This window comes from Artibeus jamaicensis, unplaced genomic scaffold (assembly GCF_021234435.1).
Source record: "Artibeus jamaicensis isolate MK-2021 breed Jamaican fruit bat unplaced genomic scaffold, CSHL_Jam_final scaffold_369, whole genome shotgun sequence".
Lineage (NCBI taxonomy): Eukaryota > Metazoa > Chordata > Mammalia > Chiroptera > Phyllostomidae > Artibeus > Artibeus jamaicensis.
In genome coordinates this window covers 9357444-9377750 of record NW_026522042.1, presented here as the reverse complement: position 1 = coordinate 9377750, position 20307 = coordinate 9357444, and the positions used below count along the sequence as shown (strand labels likewise).

Genomic DNA, 20307 nt, shown 5'->3' with positions numbered 1-20307 from the left:
TATTGGACGATGCTCTAACCAATTGAGCTACCGGCCAGGGCACAGGGCAGTCTTGTCATGGCGAATTCCAGGCACACAAGAGAGCAAGCGAAACTCTGCGAATACAGCAATGACAGCTACTGACATTAACTACTCACGTCCCATCAGCCAAACCAAGCCACCTGGCTGAGCCGCAAGTGGGGGGAGAGGAACACACCCCACCTGCCATGACGCGGTAGCCAGAGTGCAGGGTGGAATTCCAACACGGGGGTTGGGCGGGGGACCAACTGGGAACGATGACCACCCATCAGAAGAGGCGGCAGGGCTGGTCACGTGTGTCACGGGCAAGCAGTTGCCTGTGCTGGCCGATCAGATGCCCTGCCTTCTCCGGCAGGCAGATCCCTTATTGAATCTTGCACATTCAATGCAAGACTTTTGAGAAATAACGAACATGTAAGGTTACACTTGTCTTTAAACTTATTTTCTTCCTTTGAGGAAGAAAGAGCATTCCCTTGAAAAACCCTTTCCTTTCCGTCTGCAGCCCACGTACTGATACGTATCATGATCCCGATGACGGCCTGCCTCCTGCTCATCGTGATCCTGTGCTACTTGAAGAGTCAGTGGTAAGCGTGTGGGGAGTGTCATCCAAGAAGAGAGTCAGAGAAGAGTCTAGAAAGGAGTTTGACAAAACAGAAACCACACTGCACAAGATGAGGACTAGGGTTGGGAAGGAAAGGGACCGAGGAGGCTTCGAGGAACACTCGAGGAAGTTTTAAACAATTTTGCTTTTTGGATAGATATGTAAGAAAAACAATGACCATTCAAAAAGAATAAAGACTTGTTCAAAGGCAGCAGCTAGTACCTGATTCCCCATCCTGTGTGCTCGGCGCTGTTCTAAGTGCCATCGGTGCGGCAGCTCATCCGGCCTCACAGCACTGCCCTGAGCACCGCTGCCGTGTCCAGCGAATCAGCAAGGACCCCAAAGCCTCCAAGGGTCACGCGGCTGGCACATGGCCCACCACAGAGCAAGGGCGGTGACCCAGGGGTCCGACCTGGGACTTCTCCGCCTTTCCTGTTCTGATATACTTCAAGTTTGGTCTCACTGTCTCTGCTGCTCTAGGGTGAAGGAGATGTGTTATTCTGACATCCCAGATCCTCGAGAGAGCAGGGTCCTGTCGTTCCTGAAACTCAAGGTAACTGTGGTGAAGCTGTATGGATCCCATATACCTGTCCCCTTCGAATCCAGGGGCGGGCAGTACTAATCATGCCTCTGTAGACCTTCCTCGTCTGGCAGGTGTAACAGGGAGCAGAGCCACCTCTCCTCCCACAGCCATGAGACGGGTGGACAGAGCTTGGTTTCTTCTGTCAGGGGAAATCCTCTTACCCTCCATTAACACATGACTGGGTTGCAACGGGAGACACTGAAGCTCCGCGTGCCCCCCCCCACCGTACCCGACACGCGAGTCACATTGTGCATTTCCTGTTTCTGTCCCAGGAGACCGCTCCCCTGACAATAATGAATGTCAACGACTGCGTTCCAGATGCTCTTGAGGTTGTCAAGAAGCCCGAAGGGAGCAAGATCCAGTTCTCGGGCGCCAGGAAGCGCCCCCCAGAAACCGCGTGCACTAGGCCGGAGTACATTTACCTCCTCCCAACGGAGAACTCCCCAGGCTCCAGCGGCTTCATCTGCTTTGAGAACTTGACCTATAACCAAGCAGCTCCCAACTCCGGTTCCTGTGCCCATGTCCTGGGACCTCACAAAGCCCCACCAAGTCAGCTGGGACTACCGACTCCACCTGAAAATTTACTGAAGCCCCTAGAACAAAACTACATGAATACCCTGGCAGAAATCCCACCCGGAGAGACGACTTTGAATTACGTGTCCCAGTTGGCATTCCCCGTATCTGGGGACAAAGACCTTCTCCCAGCAAAGCCCCCTGAGCCGGAGCCGGCCCTCTGCTGCGAGTATAGAATGCAAATGGCCGTGCCCCTTGGCCTCGCCTCGCCCTCCCCGAATGAGAGCAGCAACTGCTCCCCAACTGCCCTCTTGGAGCAAGACCACCACGGCTAACCGTCCACTCGGTTGGAGCCTGTGTGCTCCAGAACACCGAGAGACTGCCGACCCCATTTCATCACCAGACCGGATGCTTACTGGCGTTTAAACCCCCGTGAGCTGCCACCACTGGCAGGCCCGATTTCTAGGAGGCCACGGCCATCTGGCTAGGTTTCCAAGTGCAAGAGCCAGGAGACTCACCGTCCTTCCTCGCAGCCGGCTTGCTGTAGAAATGCCGCATCGCCCATGAGCACAGGCTTACCTCGCCGCCGCACGTTCCAGGCCGCCTTCGCAACAGCCAGCCACCTCGGCACCTGACGTGGCGGTGAGCCCATCCGCTCGGTACCGGACAGGGCGGTTATGGTCCTAGAGGTTCAGCGAGAAAGGATTTCCATGACGTTTTACCCCCGCATTTACTATTGTGAGGGTGAAGGCACTACTAGACTGAAGGCTTAATAGAGGCCACAGGTTTGTTACCACAGCAGATGTTGTCAATGCTAATTTACTCTGGAGGTACTTAATGAACAAGTCACAGGTGTTTGAGACAGATTTCAGACTCGTCTTGCAGTGGTGAGAATTTACAGCTCATTGGCACAGTGCAGTGAGGTCTCCCCCCGGGGTGGGGGGCGCGCAGGCCTCTCTAACAGGTCAGACACCTGAATGAATGAGATCCCCACAGGCGTCCTGTCTTGCTCACCAGGTGGAGAGCAGGGCTGGCAAGAACCTCTCGACTTAGTGTCAGAGTAACGGCACTACTGCTGAGGACACACCATTCTGCCACAATTTTTGACGACTACCTCAGAGAGAAAAGGGACAGCACATTGAGTAACTCCAGGTGCTCCTTTTTATTTGTCCAAGAACTGTACTCTATGTGACCCGCTTTCATTTAGCATCCCTTAGACTCTACAATGGGTGATCGAGGCCCAAATACCACCCTCTCTCTCACTGGTATTCCTATTATGCTTACCTTGTCAACACAGTGAAACATGCTGCTGGACACTCCCCCACCCCGGGTGTGACTGAGAAGCTGCCTGGGGTGGGGCAGCTCCCTTTGGGTCAGCGTCAGCAGCTTTGCGTCCCTGAACCAAGGTGGGCAAAGCTCCACATCACAGGGGCTGCTCTCCTGGTGCCCGTCAGCCCGATGTTTACCGGTCGTGTTTCTAAACAAGCACAGACACAGGCTCCTTTTCGTTTGGCATGGTGGACGTGACACTGCCCGTGCCTCTCGTGCCACATGCCCTGCCTGGGCCACCACCACGAGGAGAGGGAGGGCAGGGCCCACACCTCAGAGGAAGGCGGCTGTCAGCTGGCCTGGACACGAGACACAGACCAGGACTTCTGTCCGGGCTTGTCAACAGCGTGCTCACATAAGTCTATGCCTTTTGCTAGGAAAACTGGTTACGAAGCCCTCATACAGTACACATGAGTATCTTGATTAGCATCACAGTGTTGAGAACACTGGGTCCAGATGGTCATCATTTACCCTCTTGGGTTGCTCTGTCATGAAGCAATTATAAGTCCACAGAAATGTCGATGACAGCGAGGACTGATGTAAACAGTATCTTTCATGTAGACTCTCTTTACAACAACAATGCATGAAACCTTGAAGTTCTTTTGGTTGCAACAGCCTTAATTAAAATACTTCACCACTGCATTATTTGGTTTTGTCTACTTCGGGGAAATGAAAATCTGAGTCAGTAATGCTGAGGTCACCGCATGAGCTAATGCAGATGCCGGGGAGCCGCTGCAGCCCGCCCAACCCCGACCTCCGCGGCACAGGCCTGGCGTCTGCGTGCTGTGCCCCACGTTCAGACCCAGGCTCAGCTCTGGAGGGGCCGGTCCAAGTGAAGCAGAGACCCTTCGGTAACGATAACAACGCACCAGTAGGAAACACGGGACTACGTAACTTTGTGCTCACAGTTACCTCTGTAACTATAGTTTTGGGCATAAACATCCCTCTCTCAAGTCCTTCTTCATCAAATAAATTAGTATTTAAAACCTTAATGTTCAATACTATGTGCTTACCAGCATTGCTTTAAGAAGTGTTACGCAGAAACTTTGAGGTTTGTATTCATGTGTCAGAATGACTAGGATGGACACTATTCACAGAGAATTTCCACTACACACAAAGGTAGAAGAGGTGAAGAAACCCCTACGTACTGCTTCAGCCCATCCAGAGACCTACCCACTCTCGGTCCCAGTATTATTTTGAAGCAAATCCTATGATTTCATGTGTAAATACTTGTGTTTCTCTACATGGGCTTTACTTTTACTAACAGAGCCATGATACCTTTATAAAATCGCACCTAAGCCCAACTTAGTAATAATTATCCCTGGAAACGTCAGGGCATTTGAACGGTGGGCAGGACTGGCGTCGGTGACCTGTACATACCGCGGCGGCCTGGGGACTGGTCCTTGGGTGCAGGGAGGGCGCCGCCCGGCCCTGCATGGGACAGGGGCTTGACCCCACCACAGCACGGGCTGCTGGGAGTCTCTGCCGACACGCGAAGGCCTGACTCCTACTCACTCTAGTGGAACAGAGTCTCCACTGGAAGGTGCACCATGAAGAAAATCAAGTTAGATCAGACAACATCTAAGGTGTGCTCTAAGAGCTCTGTGGAGAGATAAACTGGCTTTCATCTTAAAGAATTTACAAAACATATTAAACATTTTGCATAAAGTAGAACTTTAAAAAACCCTTGAGGAGATAAAAAGCCTTCGGAATTAGTAGTTAAAATATTTACACACAGTAACTAAGTATATTAAATCTGAAGGACTAATGTAGTTGTCTTAGTCTTTTATTGTATAAGCCTTAAAGAAACAAAGGTTTAGTACATTTTGGTTTCTTTTTTCGAGTTCAATACAATAGTAGTTGCTATAGTCTGAATGAATGCCCACCCCCCAAACTTGTATGCTAATTCTAACCTCCAAAGATGATGGTATTGGTAGGTGGGGCTTTGCGAAGTGATTAGGTCATGAGGGTGGAGCCTCCATGAGTCAGGTTAATGCTCTTCCCAGAACACATACGAAGCTGCCCAGTTTCTTCCACCCTGAGGACAGACACAGTAAGTCTGGGACTCGGAAGCGGGCCCTCACCTGACCACGCTGCCACTCTGCTCTCAGACTCTCAGCCTACATCTCTGTGAGGATACATTTCTATTGTGTATTAACTACCCCGGTCCGTGCTATTTTGTTATAGTAGGCCAAAGGGGCAAAGACAGTACTTTATTTTTTGGTATTTTTATATGAGGTCTGTCCAGAAGGTATCCAGCCATGTAATATGAAAAAAATAGAGGCATTTCTTAAAGCAGATACAAGAAACACAGGATGATGTGCATAGGACAATGCGTCAGTCCCCTCAAAGCAGGCACCTGGGGTCCTCACAGTTCTCCCCATTGCCATCACCTGCCTGGTCATGTTTTCCTGAATCTCATCAACCATCTGAAATCTCTTCCCTCTCAAAGGCGATTTTAGTTTTGGGAAAAGCCAGAAGTTGCAGGGCCCCAAATCTGGGCTGTCGTGGGGCTGAGTCACCTGGGTGATTTGACTTGCTAAACTCTGAACGAGATGTGATGCACGAACAGGCCTGTGGTCATGATAAAGCTGCCAACCACTCATTGCATTGTCCCAGAAGCCTTCCGAATCACCTGAATAGTTCCTTCAGAGGAATGTCCAAGCTTAAGGAAAAATTTAATGCAGATTCATTGTTCTACTCGTTCAGTCATTTTGAATGCAACAAACAGTACATGTGCTCACTCAACGGCGTCTACCTCCCCCCAATGTCACTGCCTAGTGCAGTGACACTGTCACTGTGCACACGGGCAGACTCCAGTCCACTCTCCTTGCCTGCCAGGGTACATGATGTAGCGCAACCCATTCTCGTTATATTAACAATGGCTGGACAGACCTCAGGTGGCAAGGAGTTTTTGGTGATTGAGGGGGCGAAGGGGTAGTTAAGGTGGAAGAGGGTATGGGGGGATAAATGGTAATGGAAAAAATACAACCAAAATGTTAACAAAAGAGCTTTGAAAAATAAAACAACTATCTGAAGTTCAGCTATAGTATCATGTTTTTCAAAGATCAGCTGTATGGTTATTAAGTATAATTTTTATAGTTTATTTGGGGGCTTACTGTGTTTGTTGAATGACATATGTAGTGAAAGGCAATGAAAAAAGTGATACACAGAAATGTGCTTAAAGACTAATACATCCGAGATAAATCTATTTCTAAAAGTGAAGACATACATTTCCCCCACATTTTAACTGTACCAGACCCCAGCTTTGACACCGAAGTCTGTTCTCCAGGCTGGATAATTTCCTCTGTGGAGCGCCCCTCTGCTCCTGGGTCTCTGGTTGTACATAACACCTTATCTGATCAGGTTGGTTTTTACATAAGAAATCAAACACCAACCCCAGGAGTCATCATTTTTATTGTACATTAATTCCTCAAAATAGTCAAAACTGTTCTGTCTAAAGACTGATCCATTTTTCCAAATCCTTGATAATGATTTGAAGTTAAAATAAAATTGTAAAGGTAAGTCTGACCAGATTATTAAGAATGTTTAAGAATATAAAAATAGCTATTTTAAAATATCTGAAACAAATCAAAATAGCATGGTACTGGCATAAAAATGGACACGCAGATCAACAGAAAATGAGAGACCAGAAATAAACCCACATCTTTATAGTCAATTAGTATTTGACAAGGGAGGCAAAATATACAACAAAATTAAGTCTATTCCGTAAGTGGTATTAGAAAAATTGGACAGCCTGGCTGGTATATCTCAGTGGATTGCACACAGGCTGTGAACCAAAGGATCACTGGTTTGATTCCCAGTCAGGGCACATGCCTGGGTTGCAGGCCAGGTCCCCAGTAGGGAGCATGTGAGAGGCAACCACACATTGATGTTTCTCTCCCTCTTTCTCCTTCTCCACTCTCTAAAAATAAATAAATAAAATCTTTTTAAAAGTTGGATCTATGCAAAAAATGAAATTAAACCACCTTCTTACACTATACGCAAGAATAAACCCAAAATGCATTAAAAATTTAAATGTTAGACTCGAAACCATAAAAATCCCCACAAGAAAACAAGGACAGTAAAATCTTGGACATTTCCTACAGCTGTATTTTTCCTGATGTACCCCCTTGGGCGAGGGAAACAAAAGAAAAAATAACTGGGATCACATCAATTCAAAACGTTTTTGCACAGCAATGGCAACCACCAACAAAATGAATAGAACGCACTGAATAAGACATATCTGCCAATATATCTGATAAGGGCTTAATATCCAAAACTTAGAAGGAACTTATAAAACTAAACACTGAAAAACCCTAAAACCCCCAAAGAATCCAATAAAGAAACTGGACAATGGACTTGAATAGACACTTCTCCAAAGAGGACATAAAGATGTCCAACAGACATAGGAAAAGATGCTCAATCATCAGAAAAAATACAAATTAAAACCACAATGAGGTATCACCTCATACCTGTCAGAATGGCTACCATTAATAAATCAACAAGCAACAAGTATTATCAAGAATGTGGAGAAAAAGGAACCCTAGTGCACTGTTGGTGGGATGCAGATTAGTGTAGCCACTGTGGAAAACAGTATGCAAATACCTCAAAAATTAAAAATGGAACTGCCTATGACCCGGTGATGCTACTTCTGGCAATGTATCTGAAGACACCTGGCACACTGATCAGAAAGAATACATGCACGCCTGTGTTCACTGCAGTGTTCTTTACAACGGCCAAGATTTGGAAGCAGCCCAACTGCCCATCAATAGTTGAGTGGATAAAAACCGCTGTGGTACATTTACACAATGGAATACTACTTGGCTATAAAAAAGAAGGAAATCTTACCTTTTATGATGGCACGGATGGAGAGCATTACGCTAAGTGAAATAAGCCAGTCACAGAAAGGCAAACACCATTATAATCTCACTTATATGTGGAATTTAATGAACGAACTAATGAAGTGGAGACAGACTCATGGATACAGAGAACAGACTGATGGATGGGAAGGGGTAGGGGCTGGGTGACAAGAGGGAAGGGATTAAGCAAAGAAAAGAGAGACTCAGACAGGGACAACAGTACGGTGACTGCCAGAGGGAAGGGGTGGGGGAGGTGGAAGATGGTAACAGGATAAATGGCGGTGGAAGGAGAGCTGACTTGGGATGGAGAACACCTGACACAGTGCACAGATGATGTGTTGCAGAGTTGTACACCTGAAACCCGTGTAATTTCATTAACCAATGTCACCCCAGTAAGCTCTGTTAAAAATAAATTACAAAATATTTGGAACAAGTCACAAATGTGTCACTGAAATAGATTCTCTGTGTTGCCTAGAAGTCACTTTTAGGGGGAAGCATCTATGTCAGCCTCAGGAGTAGAGAATTCAAATCAACACTGATTGTTTTAAAATTTCAAATAGAACAACACGAGTTTAAGAATTTTAAGTACTTTTTATTAAGAATGTATCCCTTTGATAAGATTATGTTTCAGGAGGCTTTTAATGCCCTTGACATAAACTGTACACATTATACAAAAACAAGAAAACCACACAAAAAAAAATCAAGGTTAAGCAAAACCATTTGGGGACAAACCTTATTTAAATTATACACAACTCAATGAAATATTCTTACAGAAAATATATAAATACTTTTTCTTTCTATGTTACAGTTATACAATATAAATCATATTTCAATGTCTGTTCAGTGACCTACAAACACCAGAACCTCCAAATATGTAGCAGCGTATTACTAAATAAAAAAAAAAAAAGAAAATCCTATGGTCAGGGAGTATTAATCTGAGATTTTTTCACAACCCCTTACCATTTTCAAAACTAATTTACACTATCTGTTTTACAATGCAGCTTCAGGGTTTCTGACAGGCCAGTAATGGAATATTTTTCAACTGTCATCTATGAAAAATTTTTATCCCCAACCCTCTCTGCCCCAAAACTTTCCATTTTGTGCTAAATCAACCTGTTCAGTGGCAAAATAACAAGGTATACTTTTTGGCATAAATTATGTATTTCAAATTAAATATTTTATAAAGAAAGTCAAAATGTGCAATTTATGCATGATGTGGCATAGCTATCCACCTACTTTACCAAAATACTCCAAAGGGGGAAAATCCACATTCTGTGTGAGTCATATAAACCTACTATGAATGAAAAATCCCCTGGGAACCTGGAACAAAAAGAAAAAACGAACATTCCTAGAAAGATTCTCCAATTTCAATATTGTTTGATAAGCACTGCTATGAATTTCACTGGCATGCTTTTATCATGAAACTTGCACTGGAACCAGTAATAATGTACTTCCTGAACGGGGAGACAAGGGAGAACTTCCCCAACTTACATTCTGGAAAATCTGATATACCCTTTTATTCCAATAGCTGTTCTTATAAAACTCTCGGCAATTCTACAATTTGTTTCCCCCATGTTTTAGTGGCGAATTTGAGACAACACTGGAAGCACAGGACAAGGGAAACCCCTCACTTCCAAAGGGCCTCTTCCAAGGCAGCTTCCAAAGTGCATGTCACACAGAATTAGCACCTTACTCTCACCATGCAACAACAACTGTGGTTATAATTTGGATGACAATTTGATTGGTTTTTATTGCTTAACTATCTGTGCTTTAATGTGGGAATAAAAGGCATCCTCTGAATGGAATGGAAATCCCTATCTGAACAGCAGTAGACACTTCCGAGTAAGCGCTGACACCTCACTGGTGGACACTCTGCCACTGGAACATGCCCTGAAAAATTCAGCTTCAATTATTTCAAGCTCTGGAGGAAAGACCTGAAAACTATTAAAGCCACCATTTCAAAGGACTGGTACACATGACATTAGAGTAACTAGTCTAATAATGTATATATCTAGCTCCAGAGAGCTTTTCTAATGTCACTTGTCTTACAGGATGTCCATATGCTACCAATCTTTATTAAAAACTTTTTTATTAGAGAGAAGAGACTTTCCCCCTCAAATATAGCTAAGCATAAACAGGAAATAAAAGTTTAGGAAATCTTAGATCATATTTAATTATGAATACTAATTTCTAATTTCCTTATTTATCAGTATTAACTTAGTATGTGAAGCTGAAATTTGTTCTTGAAAAAATTTCAGTTAGAAGTAACAATTCACTTTACAATGAGAAATTCACAGTTTACAACCAGCACAACTGTCCAAATTCCTCCAAATTATCAATAATTACCATTAGTACAAATTTATATGGACTAAGAATTCTAAAATCTTTAAAAACTATAGTATTGACATTATTTTGGTATTTTATAGTCTGGCATATATATTATTTATAGATGATTTTCTCAATTATTTCTATTACCAACAACACCTTTCCTAACCCTCTCTGCTATAATATTTTTAAACACCTAAGTTAATCACTTGGCACGCATGTGAGCTTTTTTCATCATTAATGTCTACCTTTATGCAAACAAGTACTCAAAGAAAACATATTAGACCTGTCAGTAAAATATGGATAAACCAAATAGCACTATACATTTAAGTACAGTTTTTCCTTAAATTACTGATAAGCACAAAGCTCTGAGTATCTCCCCCAAACTAAGTGCTACAGGCAAATATTATGATGTATACACGTAAGTCTTTCAAAGTAACTGTCAAAAACAAACTGTTCTGGTAACAGTAATGAAGACTTCATTTCAGGGCGGATGAGTGAGTTTGGGTGCAGGGATGGGGTAATGTGTGTGTGTGACAACGAAGAGTTACTGTTAACTTCTGAGGGATTAAACCCCAGATTATACTCTATATTAACTGAGGTAGTGTTGAAATGAATGTCTAAAATGTGTTAATCCCATTGTAAATAAGATTACTACATTACCTCCTTTGGAGTTTTTAACTACTATCTGGTCTAAGTTTCTCTAACGCTTGGTTCTCTGGAAGGCAATTTCATCATTCAAGACCAAAGACCAAGGTGACAGGCAATGTTCTTAAAAGTACTGTCAACATTTAAATAAACACTTGGGTTCAGTGATAAGTTGAAGTGTAAAAAAGTGTGTGTCTTATCTTCAACCAGGTTTATGAGAGAAAATCTGAAGAACCACTTTTTAACACAAGCAGCAGCGTCCAGCCCTTCTCTGCTCTGTTGAACGTGAGTTGCTACACAGTGCACGTAAGAACAAGTTGCCGAAGTGCAGTCGAGGAGGTGTTACACAGGGAGATGCAAGGCTTCATCTCAGCGGGAACTTTCAGTGCCAGCACATTTTCTACAAAGCATCTCTGTGAGTTATGTTTTCTAGTTCACAGGTTCTGTACAGAGATCTCAGAGAAGAAGCCCATTATCAGAGGGATTTATAACGTGGGAAAGTGTTAACCGATGCACGAGGACTGTGTCAAAGCTGATGTGTGACTAAGAATGGCATACACGGACGGATTAGAAAAGGGTCCTCATCAGTCCAGCTGGATTCTTCCTATTTACACACAGATCTAAAAAAAGATAATCCTTTCATTTACAATCATTCTAATGAAGATGGCCATGCTGTTTTATATACAAATTTGCATATATGTAATTCCTGTGAAGATGTCCAAGTATCTTTAGACATATACAAATTAAACACACAAACAAAACCTTGCCCTCACCAACTTAACCACTTCACAAATGTGATAAAGACAATTACTGTATGCATAAACTCACCTATCACTGCATTTAGTTTGTGCAAAAGAAGAACACTGATATGAAAATTAAATTACTGCTGCTTTAAAATCTGGTACATAAGGCTTTTCACTACAATTTTTAATTGTAATAACAGTGTCATTAATCATTTTTTTAAAAAAAATGTGGCTCTTCTTTTTCCGTGGAATGTACAGTAAACTGTAGGCAATCTTATCTTTCCCTTAAAGTATCATTTAATGCTTTCTGCTGCTTTACATCTAAATTAATAGTGCTCGTTCAAGTTCCTATTTAAAACGGTGATATGGGAAGGTGATGACAATGGAAGTCCACTGAACACATATGTGCATTTTGTAAGTGGGAAACAGCTGAACTGTAACATGATTTTCTGATTTTAATCAGGAACTGTAGTGAAAAACCTTAATCAGTTCAAATAGCCTATAACAACAACACATCAAGAGAAGGAAAACAAATACGAAACTTTATGTAAGTCTAATAACATAAAAATAACTTATAAGTCCCGGGTCGTTGAGGCTTCTCTCTCTTTGAGGTCACAACCCTTGAAGTAGTGTTACAACATTAAGAAAAGCTCCCGCTCACACCGGCAGTTACAGCACACCCCACTGTGGGGACAGGATGCGCCTCAGAGACGCTGAGTCCGGGTTTCCGTGACTTAGTTAACAAACAAGGCATCTTTTTATTTACCCTAAAAAAAGAATTCAGAAATAACTGTGTGAAGGGTGCTTCTGCGTATCCTGTTATTGTTCCTCTGAGTTTAACATGGAAAAACAGAAAACCTGTGTAGGTAATTCAGTGCTTGGCTCTTGTATATAATGGGAACTAAAACTTTTGAAACTGTGGTAATGAACAATGAACCCCTAACAGGGCTCAGCGGGGAGAGAGGACGTTGCTTGGTATGGAAGTCTGCAGTTTCAGCTGTCCGTGTGCCAAATCTGCTGGCGCAGAACACACGGACCCTCCTGTCCTTGCTGCCCAGTCCACCAGCCGTCTTCTGAGGCATGTATGAACTGCACACTGTGAATGTGCATATAGGATCCGTCTATACACACTGCAAATGTGAGGTCAGGACTCAGCCGATGGATCAACTATGGGCTGCCTTGGGGGTACTGCCAACACAGCCTCCGCTTCTTCGTGCATCTGGGGAAGAAGGGGTCTATTTTAGTAACCTTCTAGTGTATTAACAGGTATAACCTCTCTCTTAACACACACACACACAAATATCTTTGAAAAAAATTTCCAAAGCCTGGTGATGTATTAATGTTTCTCTCCCTCTCTCCTTCCCTTTCCTGAAAAAAGAAAAAAATTTCAGAAGAACAAATTCTACTTACTTGTAAAAACTGTACATCTTGAAATAGTTCTTGTATGAACCTCCGACATGGGAGTCTGAATGCGCAGTGCGCCAACAAGTGGGACACCTCCGAGTAGAGGCAGATGTCGTCAAAAGTTTGCGGGTACTTCTCCTTAATTCTACAACGAGAGGCAAGACTCTGGTGGGATAAAACTGTAACAGTAACTAGGTTTCCTCCAGACAATCGCTTTTTAAATATTCTTCTCCAGATAATGATTAGATATCAAATTTGGGGCGATGGTATAATATAAAATATTAAATATTCCTACCTCATACTTCAATCAGATATTTTACATTTCAGGCTATATCTTAAAATAATTGAAACCCAAATGTTTCTTGGAAAGTTAGAAATATCCTTTTTTCACTGGCATGAGAAATTGCAAAATTTATTAGTCTAGGATGACTCAAACATTTTCAAAATTAAGTTTTAAAATAGAAGTTTTCCAAACTGGACTGAAGTTGTTAATATCCTTAACTGAACTCTCTGTTTACATCTCTCAAACTTTAAACAGCGGCTCTGAGCTAGAACAGTTCCTGAACTGGCGGTGGGCTGGGCTGGGCTTGTGCAGAACACAGGTGAGGAGCCCCAGCTTCTGGGGCTTCTGGCCAGGCAGCCGCAGTGAGACCCTGGCATTGTGTTACTATTGGGCTGGCCAAAAAGCCTGTTTAGTTTTTTTCTGTAAAACAAAAGACACATTTTTCATTTTCGCCAATAACTTTACGAATTTGGATACTTTGAGTATGTCAGCTATCTTTAGTTGGCTAACTTTCTGGCAGAAAGTTCATTGTTCTCCATTAATGTCTCGACTTGATTGTTGCCAACGTGAACTGGTCTACCTGACTGTGGATCATCGTCCAGTGGGAAATCTCCAGCAAAAGTGTAATAAACTGAAAATGTCACTTATTATCTTCCACCTTCAGTATTAAAATGGCTACACAAAAAATCACCAATTTTGATGTTTTTTTAAAAAAAATGCACACTGACAAGGCATCTGTCATAATACAATCTAACAAAGTTGTTTCAAACAAAATGAAAGACAACTAAGCACTACTAGAGCCATCTTACAGAGACAAACAGCCTTTCTGGCCAACCCACTATTTTGTTTAAAGCCTCAAAGAAGACCCTGAAGTGCTTCTCTTGAGGACGGCTGCTTTAAATAGTACAGACCAAAAATGCTAAATATCCAGTCTGAATTTTCTTTTATCATGATGCTGTGATTTGGAAAAACAATAAAAATTCTACAACTTTTATTAAGAAAAATATGGAAAAATTAATCCAAGAAAATATCACTTGTTTTATGTAGGTCAGCTTTTCTCAAACCTGAAGAAAGAATTCCCTTACTTTAAAATTAATAAAGACCCCAAAAAGCTTATTTTTGTGGGTTATAGCTATAAATAATTACCCTATTAGAAACTGAAATAAAAATTTTCTCAAAATTTTTACAGATTCATTTAAAAATAAGCCAATTTCATGTTAACACACACACATATATGTGTATATATATATACACACACATATATATACATATTAACAAAAAATAGATTTTCCAACACTAAAAATGTAATAGCATTATTTTATACCTTTACATATCTCTTTATAGTCTTGCTTAATAAAGACAGCTGGGTTCACATACCTGCCTCTGCACTCAGTCTGTTACCGTATGTTATTTTGGTTGAAGTACATGAAGAAAATCTGGCCTCACACAGACATGTCATGTGTTGAGAACCACTGATGTAAGTTAATTAGTCTTTTGATTTCAAGCATCTTTTTCACCGTAAGAAGCACAACAAAGGATATTCATGCTTAGTATTAACTTACGTTAAAAGCCCAGTTTCATGACATTTAGTTGAAACTGAACTACTCAAATTAATGACTAATCTTAGAACTTCTTTGCGAAGGAGTATACGGCACATTGGTGTATCATCTGGAATTGTTTTAACACCTGAAAAGAAGATTAAAATATTTTATCTATAGCATAATAGAATATGATTATGTTATGGAACTTGTTGTTAAATTGACATAAAGATTTTTAAAGCTGAGACAAAGTGCACATGCTCTGCTGATCATTTGGGAACCAAATTCTCTCTAATGAAAGCAGACACTAAGATGGTACATGCAGGTGCTGATAAAAGTGTAATAGCTGGCTAAACATGCCTCACCAAAAGTGACGTCACAGCTCTGAGACAACTTTAATTAACACTGATTAGGAGCAACAACCACACTTAGGTTTAACAGTGCTTGGGTTTGAATCCAGAAACTTACCCAGCAGCAGTTCTGTGCTCTTGGTGCTGCTGGCTGAGCCTTCCTGAGACACTCCATCACTACAGCCAGAAATCCCCGAGAACTTAGAGGGAACCACTTCTAGGGGATTATGGATGCTCTGCTCACACCAATCAGAATATGGAATGTCTTGAAGGTCTGCAGGAAAAATTAGTTATTTCAGTGACAGCACTGCAATGGCTCGATGCCTATGTTTGCACTGCATGCCACGGAGATGGTCCTTGTAACTTCTGCCCAGTTTCCAACAATTATTTTTCGTGATGAAGATTTTCAAAATAAACTCAAGCTACTCAGATAATGAAATCTGCTAAATTCTGAAGACATTTATACATAAAATTGTATTTTCCTAAATTATAAAAGTTTTAAAATATGTTTAAAAATTCAAGTAAAGATGTATGTAGAAAAGTGAAGATACCTTATTTATCCCTCTTCTATTCTTTCCACCCCAAAACTAAATATCCCTCTCTGTAGAAAAATATGGTTTAAAGTCCGTATATAATTTCAAGTCTTCTGCTATTATAAATTTATCTTTTTTGCTCTTTGAGTGTAAAGTTGGATTATACTATATCCATTATTCTATGACTTAAACTTTTTTCCCCATTTAATCATTACCAACATATGAATCTATTTCCCTGGCTTACCGTATTATTCCTTAGAATTAAATTTACTATACTACCCATGCACGGCAAAGGTACTCCGAGATGGGATTTTAAAGTAACCAAGTATCTTAGCATTACTAAAATAACATCAATTTTTTTAACTTAAAAACTTTCTGGGCACTTAAATGACTAGAGGAAGTGAGAATCAGAAGTCTTTGGTTATCCTTTTAAGGGAGCAGCACTGGGCAACCCGTGCAACCACACGCCTCAGCGCCATACAGAGCACTGGACTCAGCTAAAGCTTCTATCTCAGGGCAGAAGGTCCAGAGAGGAGACGCACAGGGCAGGACGGAGAGGCCTCTGGACAGCAGTGCAGTGTTCTTCCACCACGGCACACCGTCGGAGTAGAGAAAAAGGTGCACACACAAACTTTAATCCTCACCCAAGGACCTGTTTCCTGACTTTAAAGAGGGGGAGAGAGAGACAGAAACACTGACCTGAGCAGCATGGGGCTGCTTTTCCGTAAGCCCCCGGGCTGGGGTCCAACCCACAACCTAGGTACGTTGTGCCCTGACAAGAAATCGAACCTGCAACCTTTTGGTGTACAGGATGACACTCCAACCACCTGGGCCAGCTGCCCAGGGCAAAAAGTGTATTTTTTACAGTCCAGGAAACTAGACCAGTGTTAATACGCACTACCTCTCCTATGTTGTTTTCCACAGAACAAAAACATCACCACCTCATCTCACCTAATCGCCTCCTAAGATTACTCATTATGTGATACTAAACATAAAGTACTTGGGTTCACTGGAAAATATCTATAAATTTAGCATAGTTTTACAATTCCAGTTATTAAGAAAATCATGTGTCTGTCAGTTAATGAAAAGTAAAACATGCTAAATTATGCATTGATTTGAAAAATAAACCTATTGCCAAAAGATCTGAGAACTGAGATATACTTAAAAACCAGTACCTCTGAATAACCAGGCAAGAGATGAATGTATCTTAGACTCAGCTGATGAGCCACCCAGGGAGGAAAATGAGAAAATGTTCCAGCACAAGTAACAGTAAGGAACTTGTACTTTCTTCTATGGATTTGTTTCTAAAAAGTTGTAAACTAACTTATTTAAGCTTCACTTTAAACCAATAACAACTGCTAATATTTCTTACTTGTTAGAATTGCATTCTATTTCTAAAGATGTCATTTATTCTAATTAAAAAATCATTTCTCTAGATAAGTCAGGTTCTAATACAGTAATCAGTTCATTCCTTTTTGAAAATGAGAAACAGCATTTTAAGTAAAATAATAACAAAAGGCATTTCTTATGTAGGATACATTTTTGCAAAAGTGAAACACATTAAGTCATATGAACTTTTTAAATGACATAATTAAGTGTTACATGGAAACTTCAGAGAACATGTGGGAAAAATGTGGACACTATTTATAAACTGGCAGGAGGAGAAGGAAAAACTCTGGGAAGCGGATAAAGGAACCCAGCTAGCTGACCCACTGTTTCTCTTGCATGGAAGATAATTTACTATCTGAGCCCCCTGAAGGTAAAACCACATATGCTCAGTTAATGCCATTCACCTTTAAGGACCTTTATTTTCCATCTTTTCTTAAGAAGCATTCAGTGCAATGAACCTTACACATACCTTTACTCAAGACATTTCAAGATTATTTTTAATGTGGATGAAACACTGTGTCCATAAACTGAATCATTTTATCTACATGATTGATGTTTAGCTTCTTAACTATAGTGGTTTGCTTTTATTGTTCCCTCTATTTTTAATTAATAATATTCTAGTTTAGCTTTATCTTTTAATTAAAAATGCAGTCATGAAGTGTGTGGCAAAAAATAAAAAGCTCTAAGCAAAAATAATATGAATCTATATGGTTAATTCAGAAAAAAAATCATAAGCTTGTTTTTTCCTACCAGAAAGTAGTAAATCCCAAATAGCTTATGGGAAATGCAGGAATACTTATTTAATAAAAAATTCAAAATTTCTGTGAGGAGCTCTACCTCTAAAAATATACCCACCTGGCAACCAATTCTCTCGGGCATCAGCAGATGTAAAAGAAAGTGAGCAACATTTTCCTTAGAAGCACATTAAGACTGAACCCTCAGCATTTCTGAGGGTATTATTTCTTTTCTTTTTTTTTTTTTTTAAGATATAAGGTGTTTTTATTAACTGCCATTTCTAATTAGATGGAGACATGCATATATGTTTTTTTTTTTTCCCAACCCCCCCTCCGCCCCGTCTCCCCACCTCCCTCCCATCTCCCCCCTCCCACAGACCTCATCCCTGTGTCTGAGGGTATTATTTCTAACATAAACAACTGAAGAGCCTAAGGCTTCTAGACACCAAAGCCCACTGTGCTGCCATGTCCACAGCAGGGGTCTGCAGTGTTTCCGGAAGCCCTAGCGCTTCCTGCCCCTCCCCCCACCCCTTGTCACTTGGGCCAGGCCAGACCGACAGGGATCCAGCTCATCATTTCCCTTCCTCCATCATCTGCACACCACTGGTCTTTTGTCAAGACTTTGATGGAAACATGAGTTCGCAACTGAAATCATTTTGAAAACCAACACTGCGTATTTATAAGGTCTCCTTCTCCCCAGTGTAGTTTCTACCTACTCCTTACAAATGGTCCATTTAATAAGCTGGACATTCAAACTCATCTTGCTGTTGTCTCTTAGAGTTGGCTCATTGTTTCTAATGCTTTCACTTTCACAGATGGCCTGGTCCAATATATGAGGGTTTCCCCCGCTTAGACACAAGGGCAAATGTGGTGATATATATAAAGTAGACCCAACAAAAACATAATACTGAATGTTCAAAGGCTGGCACTGCCTTGCACAGTAGAACCATGCAATGCATACACATCTGTGAAGGTGGAAGACAGAATAAAACATTACTAAGTACCACGGTGGAAGACAGAATAAGACATTACTAAGTACCACGGTCTAGTAGCCTTTCCTCGAGCTTCGGCATTTTTTGAATGACTGCCATCACTATCGCCACTGGGCTGAATGTTTTAGAGAATGAAATGTCTTATGTTCAGATCTTGACATCCCTTTAAAACGATCATTAAATAGTAGGGCTATTCTTTAAACTTTTATTATTTATTTATTTTTATTCTCCCACAACCAGTTAGCCCCCCACACCCTAGTGGGACTATTTTTTTGTCCTGCCGTGGATAAGGACATCATCTTCCCCACACACAAAACCCTTACTATGGCCTACAGCAGTGCTTCTCTGACGTTACTGTGTGCATGAGCCGTGCCAACAGTCTTGTTAAAGTGTGGATTCTGACTCTGCGTGTGGGTGGAGCTTGAGATTCTGCATTTCTAACAAGATCTTGGGTGATGCTAATACTGATGCTATGCTGTTGGTTCACTGACCACACTTTGGGTAGCAAGGGCTCTGCAGGGCCCATTTTCTACCTGTCTTTCTAGGCTGCTCTTGCACCTCCTTCTCTCCCTTGCTTTCTGAGTTCAATCCACACAAGTGTCAGTTTAGTTCCTTCTAGTACCGGTATCACTGTCATCAGAGAAGATGTTTGCTCAGGCTTTTCCCTGTCTTTTAAAATTCTCTCTACTCCAGCCTTCTCTAGTTAGCTTCTATTCATTAGTTACACCACAACTCAGTATTAACTTCTTCAGAAGTTTCTTCTTTGACCTATTTTGCTATATTCCTTTGCTAATACTTGTACCTACCCCAGACGGCACTTTTTACAAATGCAGAACTACATCTGCACAACTAACTCATTTGACAGATGGAAGAACCAATCACTTTCCCCACTGAACTAAAGCTCAAAGAGTACAAGAATAATGTCTTTACTTTTTTCTCTCCCAGTTGCGTTCCTGGCATCTAGTTTAACAGCTGACCCAGGGTAGTGGTGTGATGAACATTATGTCGAAAGCACGAATGAGTAAAAGTTCAGTGACTTTTTCATGATTAGCCTCCTTCCCTTCACACCCCTGAGATGGCTTCTGGCAGTAAACCGCAGTCCTTTCCCCATTAAGGCTCATCCCCCCCTCAAACACTTCACATCACTGGAACAGCAATCCATGGGCGCTGTGGAGAACGGAGAGACTCTGACTGCAGCAGGTTTTCCACAAGCCCCACATGCCATGATGCTGCGGAATGACTCTCCCAGCTACGCAGCTACAGACTATAGATGGACTAGTACTAGCTGTGACTGTGACTGGGTACACAGGGGCTGGTTTCCCTATTTCTTATTGGATAAATAAGTAGGAAGTATAGCAAAAATCCACAGTAAGTGCTTCGTAAGTACTACGGAATGAGTGATGAGAAGAGCAGAACCTGCAGAAGTGAAAACACTACAAATGATGTATGTACACCGCCAAGC

General features: G+C 41.7%; 2 protein-coding genes across 6 annotated transcripts in view; one reads left to right on the top strand and one right to left on the bottom strand.

Moving 5' to 3' along the window:
- OSMR (oncostatin M receptor) overlaps positions 1-11386 on the top strand; it is a 50050-nt gene extending 38664 nt beyond the window's left edge. The window contains exons 14-16 of one of the 2 annotated variants that reach the window (XM_053657289.1): positions 521-602; positions 1100-1172; positions 11090-11386. In XM_053657289.1, the coding sequence (XP_053513264.1) occupies positions 521-602; positions 1100-1172; positions 11090-11386 (452 nt within the window). Of the gene's footprint in view, positions 1-520; positions 603-1099; positions 1173-1474; positions 3687-11089 lie in introns of those variants that run through there. The other variant, XM_053657290.1, reaches the window with a different exon arrangement.
- Positions 8478-20307, bottom strand: part of RICTOR (RPTOR independent companion of MTOR complex 2) — a 100187-nt gene continuing 88357 nt past the window's right edge. For all 4 annotated transcript variants that reach the window (XM_037138538.2, XM_037138539.2, XM_037138540.2 and 1 more), the window contains 4 exons: positions 15316-15471; positions 14872-14995; positions 13033-13171; positions 8478-12841 (listed from right to left, as the gene is read on the bottom strand). In XM_037138538.2, coding sequence (XP_036994433.2) covers positions 12767-12841; positions 13033-13171; positions 14872-14995; positions 15316-15471 — 494 coding nt within the window. In that variant the 3' untranslated portion in view covers positions 8478-12766. The remainder of the gene's footprint in view (positions 12842-13032; positions 13172-14871; positions 14996-15315; positions 15472-20307) is intronic.